Raw genomic sequence first — 10,430 nt, forward strand, 5'->3', positions numbered from 1 at the left:
ATTATTTTTGTGTTGTATAGGGTTTAACTCGAATTTAGTACCATGTTCTTAAAAATCGTGATCTGATGATGAGATCCTGGAGGAATCGAGGGGACTCCTTGAAATTTGTATGGAAACATATAGTGATTTCAATTTTTTCTGAAGCATTCAAGGTAAATGCTACCAAAAGTAAGATTTCGCACCAGGTTATACCCTGGATCCGAAGGAACCCAACAGAACTTTTGAATCCTTACAGATACAGGTCCGGGGATTTCGGCGTTTTTTAAACAACTGAAAGCATAACACATCAATTTATTTTATTATCATCATCAAAATCATAATTATGCCATAGGTCATCACATTACGACCCAATTATTGATGCTTTTCGTGATATTTAGCATCGAAGCAGATGTTTTTGATGATTATTTCGCTGTTTGTGGACCGATTTTCAAAATTCTTGTGTTGTTGTATAGGATATAATCTTGATTTTGTATAATAATTACAAAAGTGGTGAGCTGATGATGGGATCTATGAGCAATCGAGGCAAATCCTTGAAAGTTATCAAAAGACTCATAGTGGTTAAAATGTTGTTTCTAGTAACTTAAACATATGTTACGAATAAGAGAAAGCTCATAAAAAGGTGTCTCTTGGTCCCAAGGGACTGAACAGAACTCCTGAACCTTTAAAGATAAAAGTTTTTAAATTGCAGCATCGCTTAGATAACTGCAAGCATTTACTACAATTTCGCTTACAGTAACATAATGTGAATAGTTAACATTCGTAGTGGTTATTTACGCATATAGCCTTATCTTGTAGATAACTAAAAAGAGTGAAATTATTATTTTTAACAAAAAATTAAAACCGACTTCCAAGGTAAAAACAATAATAATATGAACTAAAAAGTATTAAATAACTCTTACTCTATAATAGTGCCTTTTTCAGAATTCGTCTAAATCTCAACTATTTCTGTACATACTACAGTCTTCATTATTTTGAAGTCGGTACCAGTCCCAAAAGCTTCAGATATTCTGACATTGACTGAACTCACGATAAAATTAGCTGGTACCGACTTCAAATAATGAAGACTGTAGTATGTACAGAAATAGTTGAGATTTAGACGAATTCTGAAAAAGGCACTATTTTAGTTCATATTATTATTGTTTTTACCTTGGAAGTCGGTTTTAATTTTTTGTTAAAAATAATAATAAAGTGAAACAGTGGGGGCGCTAAATCATTTTTTTTTCTTAAAGTGGGCGGTAGACAAAATAAGTTTGGAAACCTCTGCTATATTATGTACTCCTTGTTATAAATAGTACCCTTCCTTACGTTGGAATTAGGTACAATAATTCGAAAAAAACTTCCAAAGTCTTAACCTGAATACCAAAGGATTTAACTTACGCAATTCGATTATTCGATAAGAGGGGCACTAACCTCCACTACTTCTGGTCCTTGCCTCATAACGGGACCCTAATTTTAGGGCACCGAGGGCAATTGGCCTCAGCTCATTGGTTCTTAATATTCCGTAATGACGAAAATGATGTATGCAATTTCGGGATGGGCGTGCATAATGTGCATAAAAATAATTGAGGAATAAAGGAAGTGAATTAGAAACGCTTTCAAGCCATGAGACGCACACAAGGCACACACAAAATTCTTATTATTGTAACCTTTATAGTTTATATAATATTATATTATATAGATTTTCTTACTTTTCTTGTGGTTGAGATCAGTGGCAGAGTAAACAGAACTAACGAGAAGGCCGACTTATACGAAATGTATTATATGTTTGATGTCATAATATGATATCGGCCGGCGCGCGCCGTACTAATGCGCTAATAAAGATGGGTTGCACTAACAAAATGTCAAATGAATTGTCAAATTCCTGGTAAAAGTCCATAATGGACACCATATTTGACGATAACCTTAACCTTAAGGTTAAGATTATCGTATATAGTTAACTATAACTACGCCTCTGGTGCAACTCCCCCTAAGCATTGTGAAACATGTTGAAAATGACATTAGCTTTGTCGACACTGTGCCTTTTTCTGTTCGTCTAGGGCATGCGTTATAGCGCAGTCAACAGCGAACGTGAGGCATGCCCGCGACGCATGCCCTCTGACCGTATGCAAAACTGTCGCTTTGTCATTAAAAATGACAGTTGGCGTTGCATTTGTTGACGTATTAAATTATTGAATACACCAAAACTAAAGTTGAATAAAAAAAGATGACGGAAATTGAAGACGAAAGCGCATAGTGTGGACATAGCTATTAGCTTCCAACTCGCGTACATAATTATTAATTATATTCGCCCGTTTGTTTGAAGTCGAGGTACTCTTTAGTTCCGTCTACTCTACCATTGCGGTATCTAGATACTATAAATGCGAAAGTGTGTCAGTCTGTCTGCCTGTTACCTCTTTACGCCCAAACCGCTGAACCGATTTACGGAAATTTGGTATAGGGAAACTCTGAGTCCCGGGAAAGGACATAGAATTTTTTTATTCCGGAAAAATGTACGATTTCGCGCTATAAACGTATTTTGTTATTTTTGGCTTGTTAAAGCTAAAATTATTTCATTAAAAAAACGGCAAGTTTCATCTAATCTCACATAGAGTTCGTACGTCATTTTTATAAATTTTTAATTATGTTTAAATTAATTATATAATTATTATAATTCCTTCCGCGTTTTAATAAATAATTAAGATATTTTTGTATAATAATATGTGGATTGCGTGAGTCATCATTCTGCACAGACTTATTACAACGGAAATCTAAACTTATTAATACTGAACTAATTTGGAATACTTATCCATTGGGATTAAGAGTCCCTGAAAAGGACGTAGGGAAGATTTTAACTGTTGAAAAATGTACGGTTTTCGCACAACAAACGAATGCCCTCAGCCATCGAAATTGGTAAAGTGGTTTAAGTGCTATGAGGAAACCGATAGACAGACCTTCTTCGGCTTTTATAATATACTATACATTTTTTTTAATGAAATAAGGGGGCAAACGAGCAAACGGGTCACCTGATGGAAAGCAACTTCCGTCGCCCATGGACACTCGCAGCATCAGAAGAGCTGCAAGTGCGTTGCCGGTTTTTTAAAAGGGAATAGGGTAATAGGGGAGGGTGGGGAAGGGAAGGGAAGGGAATAGTTGAGGGTAGGGAAGGGAATAGGGTAGGGGTTAGGTTATTGAGCCTCCGGTAAACTCACTCACTCGGCGAAACACAGCGCAAGCGCTGTTTCACGCCGGTTTTCTGTGAGAACGTGGTATTTATCCGGTCGAGCCGGCCCATTCGTGCCGAAGCATGGCTCTCCCACGTATAAATATTGAGTTCAGCCTACCCAGCATATTATGCCAACGAGATATCTCACTCTACATGTTTTCTCGATATTTGATGGTTTGTCTCTTCATCTCCATTGACCCTAGCATGATAAACATTTTTTCTCGCGTAAATCTATCATCGAAATAACACATTTTTATAGAGTTTTGTCGAGATAATGTCGAGATTTTGACATTATGAGACGAGTAGTTTTTAATTATCTCGAGAGTGAGCTATCTCGTTGACGTATGCTAGGCAGGCTGATGAGAGTGACCTCAGTCCACGTGACAAGGCCGCGGAAGACATAGGACTGGTTCTAAATGGCATATTTAGGAGGTGTGTTATTAGGCTCGCGTCACACTACTTACTATGCGATCGACATATTATATCGCCTAACGCTGCTTTTTTGTATAAAATAAAGGGGCAAACGAGCCCCTTTTTTTGTATAAAAAGGGATATAAAGTTTTTTGCTTGCGTATTAATAAATATATAGATACCTAGCGGAATAGAACAACAATCTCGAGCTGTCAAATGAAACCGAAATTGGTATACATCTGTGTATAAAAATATTACGTACATATACACTTACACAAGCATGATTAAACATGAATTCTATGAGAATAATAATTGATTGTCAACGTGCCGATAAGTGCCGACTGGACGCCAAAAAAAGAGTTCTGCTGTCATAATTCACTCGTCTCTTTTTACAGTGTTACTGATAGTGTCATCTCGCTTACTCAGGCCTTTGTTTCTCTATTCCGCTCGGTATATTAACTTTATGATCACAATTAACATTGAATTGACACGATCCGACCAAATGACGTTGGTCTGTCAACTGCCTATAAATCAATTTCCTCAATGGTACATAATGAAACTAAACACGTGCTTTGTCGCAAATAACTACAAACCACTAGTGACCTTTCCACGCTATAAACTAACAAGAACTGACATCTGTAATATATTACTCTAAGGAAGATCAATTAAAATCAAACAGATATGCTTTTATGTAATAAAGTAATTAATGATTTATTAATTATTGTACTGAACACTACCGTAGCTGAGCCTATGGTTCTACTATCGTCATATTTATCTTCATAATATTATATTAAAAAGACAATGTTTACTATCTTTGTATGCTTGTGTCTTCGAATAATTAACATTAAACAATTATAATAACTACAGATCGCCCAAGCAATGATTATGGTCGAAATTCGACCTTAAATTTAATTATCTTCTTCTTTTGGATCCCCGTTTAAAGTATTGACTATTTCAGATTTATTAAAAAAGTAACAATCCATTTTTAATTTAACAACAGACTTCAACCATAAACAAAAAGTATAATTCGTATGTATAAGCTTGTCATTCAAAAAGATGGTAGTGTGTACATTGTTGTGTGTGTAATGTTTTATTTATTAAAACAATGTATGTTATAAGTATAATTTTAAAACAATATTAGCTCGATGCACTCCTTCTCCATATAAACTACAAACGATTACAATAATTTTTATTTTCAACCCTATTGTTAAAACAACACTTTTTAAATACGTAAAAATTTATTGTATGTAAAACAGCAAGAGAACAAAAAATTCTAAATCTATCACTAGTGTCAAATCCGATATTTTTTCATCCTCAATAATTGACAACTATTGGTAAAAAGAGGTTCTTAAGTAAAAGTTTCTATAGGGATGAAGGTTACCAGATTTTAAGATCTTTTCGTTAAACATGCCGCGGCCCAAGGACTATATGGGTCCTTTGACTGTGGAAGATACAAACATCTACACATAAACTTGGAATAGAGTGAGAAAAAACAAAACAAGACTATAAACTATACTTAACTAAGGCTCTGAAGCAGCTAGAGGCAGAGGGCACAGTTTAGTAACTGGTCTCTTAAACACACGATCCTTAAATTGCAAAGAGACTACACGCGTTACACCGTCTGCTCCCGGATGCTTCGCCACAATTCGTCCCAAAAGCCATTTACCTGGAGGTAAACGATCATCTTTCACTAAGACAACCGTACCAACATTTATGTCAGGGTGATTCTGGGACCATTTGTATTTAGTTGCAACATAGTAAGATACTCAGATTGCCAACGTTGCCACAGACTTTGTACCATACGTTGCACCTTTTGCCATCGGTTTAAGTAATCAGGTCGAGTATCCACGAAACTTTCTTCAGGGATAGTAATCGGTGCTTCGCCGATCAAAAAATGGCCAGGAGTTAACGGAAGTTCATCAACAGTAGAACTAATCAACGTAAGCGGCCGAGAATTGACACAAGCCTCGACTTGCGTGATCAGAGTGCCAAACTCTTCGAATGTTAAGCAGGATTCGCCTACGACGCGTTTCAGATGTCCCTTTACGGATTTAACTCCTGCCTCCCACAATCCTCCAAAGTGAGGGGCACCAGGAGGGATGAAATGCCAAGTTGTGCTGTCGTTAGCCAACAGTTGGGCAATTTCGTCAACAACAGTTGATTTGCTGTTTTTGAACGCGAGGTCTAATTCTTTGGACGCGCCTATAAAATTAGTCCCACAATCACTCCAGATGTCTTTACAATGCCCGCGTCGGGAAGTAAAACGTTTGAAGGCTGCTAAAAACGCGGCACTGGATAGTGAACTAACCAGCTCAAGGTGAATAGCCTTTGTAACCATACACAAAAACACACTTATGTACACTTTAGAAGTTTTGGTGCATTTACCAGAGTACAGTTTTAGCGTAAATGGACCACAAAAGTCTACGCCGCTGGTCAAGAATGGGCGTGACGGATTGACTCTGCACTGTGGTAAATTACCCATTAACGGAGTCATAGTTCGTGCAGTTTGGGTAAAACAAGGTTTACATAATCTTATAATCTTTTTTACCAAGTTTTTTGCTCCGAGAATCCAATATTTTTTGTGGACAACATTTAATGTAAGCGAATTTCTACCATGTAGTGTTCTCAAATGAGCATCAATTACAATTAACTTTGCTAAATTACATTTGTGATGTAAAATTATAGGAGACTTCATATCAGGTGGTATTTGAGCATTTACAAGACGTCCACCGACTCTAATAATTTTCTCACTGTCTAGAATTGGATTCAAAGGTAAGAGTTTACTATTTTTTGGAATAGGCTTACCCTGTGATAACAATTCTATTTCACTTTCAAAATAAACTGACTGTGACATTCGAATACAAGTTTTTAATGCAATTTTAATTTCATCAGTAGTGAGGTATGTCAGTTTTATGTTATCGTTCTTTTTGAGAACCTTATCTTGACATAGACGCAAAAATCGAAAGCAATAAGCTGTCACACGTATAAGTTTGAGTAAATTTGAATTCCTATTGAGATACATAGCACATTCATTAGGTTCCGAGGTGCATAAGTAACTAACCTTTGCTCTCGGTTTTGCTTCAAGTGTGGTTTCAGGTATAGTGAAATTAGGGTAACAAATCTCAACAGACTCGCGAAGAAAGGTTGGACCTTTCCACCATAGTTGTGACTGCTTCAGCTCGGCAGGACTGATACCACGTGAGGCGCAGTCCGAGGGATTATCCGCAGACTTAATGTGATGCCATTGACTACTATTCGTAACATTTAAGATTTCGGTAGTGCGATTACCAACGAATGGCTTCCAAGTATTCGGAGTTTTACGCAACCAAGCCAAAACTATTGTGGAATCTGTCCAGGCAAATACAGAATTATCATCAATATTTAAACTAGATTTGACAGATGGTATCAATTTAGACAATAGGACTGCCGCACAAAGTTCAAGACGAGGCAATGAGATCTGTTTAACGGGAGCGACTTTTGTTTTGGCTGCGACCAGCCTCACTTTTATCTCATTGTCCGTGATGACTCTGATGTAAATAACCGCAGCGTAGGCGGCACTAGAGGCGTCACAAAAGCCGTGCAATTCAATTTTTACATTGTTAGCAATTCCTAACCAACGTGGAAGCTGAATGGACTGCATATGTTCAAAATTAGTCAGGTAATTCTGCCATTCAGTTTTCAGGTCTTCGGGAAGTTCTGAGTCCCAGTCCAGGCCGGCTAGCCACAACTTCTGCATAAACATTTTAAACACAACCACGCAAGGTGCTAGCCAACCCAGAGGGTCAAATGTTTTTGCCATCGCAGATAGCACACTTCGTTTCGTAACAACGTCGTTGTCATGAGATAAGTTAACTACCAGTTCAAATACATCACTTTGTGGTTTCCAGGCTATGCCCAGAGCTTTCACCGAATCATCCATTTTAATATTCACTGAACTTTTTAAGGCTTTTTGCGAATCGGGAATCTCATTTAAAACCGCATCACTATTAGACGACCACTTATGTAGAAGAAAACCGCCACGTTTAAACAGTTCAGTTAGGCGACGTTGAAGCAGTTGAGTTTCTTCTTCTGTAGATGAGCCCGTCATCAAATCGTCCATATAAAGATCAGTTTTAAGAAGTTCAGCTTCAGGAAACTCTCGACGTTCATCGTCGGCAAGTTGATGAAGTGTCCTTATAGCAAGATATGGAGCACATGAGCTGCCATATGTGACGGTAAGTAACCGATATTCTTTAATCAGATCTTCCGATGACTCACGCCACAAGATTCTCTGGTAATCTGTGTCTTGCTTCGAGATAAGTATCTGTCGGTACATTTGTTGTATATCGGCTACTAGGCAATACTTATGTTGTCTCCACCGTGTTACCAAATCTCGTATATCTTGTTGCAGCGGTGGGCCGATGAGTAGCTCATCGTTAAGTGAATTTCCGTTTACAGGTTTCGCGCTTCCGTCAAAAACTACGCGCAACTTTGTAGTGAGGCTCGATTCACGAAGAACAGCATGATGTGGAAGGTAATAAGCTCTATTCTGCTTCTCTGTTTCAGGGACGACCTCCATGTGACCGAGTGACTCATATTGCCTCATGAACTTGCAGTATTCTTCATGAAACTTGGGTCTTCGCTTAAACTTATTCTCCATCTGATGTAAGCGCTTCAAGGCAAGCTGTCTGGAGTTGCCTAAGTTCGGAGCGCCTTCGTCCTTGAAGGGTAAGCGAAGCTCATATCGACCATCAGTGTTTCGAGTGTGTGTTATCTTAAAATGCTCTTCACACTGTATTTCAGATTTTGACAGAGGCTTCACATTTGGTGAATATTCATTGATCTCCCAAAACTGACGTAGCAACTGATCGACTTCAACTTGTGTGTGCATAACAGCTACCTTGTGTGACTTATGACCAGACTGCGTAACTTCGCCGCTTACAAGCCAACCCAATCTTGAGTTTAAAGCGATCAGAGACTCATTACGTTTTATTATTCCGTCAAGAATAATATGTGAATATACAACTGCGCCTAATAGTACATCGATAGATGCTGGCTTGTGAAAGTGTGGATCCGCAAGATCCGAAATCTCAGAAGAAGGCCAGGTATCGGATGGGAGCTCTTGTGATGGTAATCTCGAATTTATTCGTCTAAGGACGTACGCCTTAGCTGTGATCATGTGTGGTGGATCTCTTATAGCATGAAAGTTCAACGTAACTTGTGACTTGGTTGTCAGCGGTATAGATGATATGCCCGTAATTTTTCCGCTGACTGAAGTGCGCTCGAGATTGAGCAGTTGAGCTGCCGCTTCAGTAACAAAGTTTGATTGCGAACACGGATCAATCAATGCTCTCAAAATCATCGTGTCGCCATTCCTCGACTTAACTGCAATCCGTGCGGTTGCCAATATTACTTCCTCACTGTTATTGTCAACCTCAACTTTATAAGCGACGGTTGATGTGCTTTGGCTTGTTTCAGGATTGTGTAGTGCTGCATCGCTTTCCGGCTCTGATGTGATCTTGTTAGGGTTTGTGAAGTGCAGCAGAGTGTGATGTCGTCGACTACATTTTCTACAAGTGGTGCTCTGCCTACACGCATTAACTGAGTGACCCTTTACAAGGCAATTAAAACAGATGCCATTCTTCTTAATAAAATCCTGACGTTGAGGAACATTTAATGCGGTGAATTCTTTGCAATGACAAATGTAATGGTTCTGTGAGCAATAAGTGCATTTGGTGCTTACTTCTGTGACAAATGACTTTATATTTGTCGGTCTTTGAGTTGTATAATTTTTGACTATGTCCTTTTTCTGCGGTTGGTCTTTTTTATGGGTGACATTTACCATCTCCATAGAACGGAATCGATTTTCTAAAAATGATGACAAAATAGTAAATGTGGGTATGTCTTGAGATGATCCAAGTGACTGTTCCCATTGTTTGTGTGTTTCTAAGTCTAATTTGGATACAACTAAATGTACGATAATTGCATCCCATGTGGAGGTATCCACTCCGAGATTGTCAAGAGAGTTCAAACATTCCTTTGTAGTGTCTAAAATTTCCTTTAAGCTTTTAAAACATTCTGTGTTCATCTTCTTTTGATTTAACAGGCGGCTAATTATTGTGGTAACAATCATACGTTTGTTATTGTATCTACTCTCAAGTGTGCTCCAAGCCTTATCGTAATTAGCCTCCGTGAGTGCAAAATGTTTTAGAAGTTGTTCCGCCTCTCCCGATAAACTCGTTTTTAAATAATGATGTTTTTCAATGGTTGTTAGATGCAGGTTGTCATGTACGAGAGCCTTAAACAAATCTTTAAAACTTATCCAGTCGTTATAATTACCGTCGAACTTTGGAATCGATAAAGGAGGTAACTTAGTTCTAATCGGGGTGGTCTCGCCATCATTTGTTGCTAATAAACTCTGCATACTATTATTTGATTGTGGTTGACCTTGACCTTTCGAAAATTCCAACAAATAGTCCTTTAATAATCCCTTAAATTCTAGGTATATGTCTTCAGTTGTCTCGTATTGACTTTCGGCATCAAACTGTAATTGCTCCAGTTCAGTTTTCGTAACCGTTGAGCCAATCATCTCATATTGAGTTTGATACTTAGACCAATAACTTTCTAATGTTTCTAATCGTGTTTGTAGATAGCCAAGTGTGTATCTTGATTTAGACGTCTTTTTAGTATTAATTTGCAACTTAGAAATACGTTCCGATAACGTTTGTAGTGATTCACAAAGTTGAGCCATTGTTTACGTTTATAAATTCAGTTTAAGTAATCACTAAAGTTCACGTAACGAAATTGTATCAGTCTAAATCACTTTCTAAATATTACT

General features: G+C 37.9%; 1 protein-coding gene across 1 annotated transcript; it reads right to left on the minus strand.

Moving 5' to 3' along the window:
- Positions 1-5,225: 5,225 nt before the first annotated feature.
- LOC121730680 lies at positions 5,226-10,181 on the minus strand. The gene is made up of 4 exons (XM_042119822.1): positions 6,675-10,181; positions 6,278-6,458; positions 5,580-5,815; positions 5,226-5,279 (listed from the first exon to the last, which is right to left on the minus strand). Exons 1-4 carry the CDS (start codon positions 10,179-10,181, stop codon positions 5,226-5,228), a joined length of 3,978 nt encoding a protein of 1,325 aa, XP_041975756.1.
- Positions 10,182-10,430: the final 249 nt, after the last annotated feature.

Source organism: Aricia agestis, chromosome 9 (genome assembly GCF_905147365.1).
Source record: "Aricia agestis chromosome 9, ilAriAges1.1, whole genome shotgun sequence".
Taxonomy (NCBI): Eukaryota; Metazoa; Arthropoda; class Insecta; order Lepidoptera; family Lycaenidae; genus Aricia; species Aricia agestis.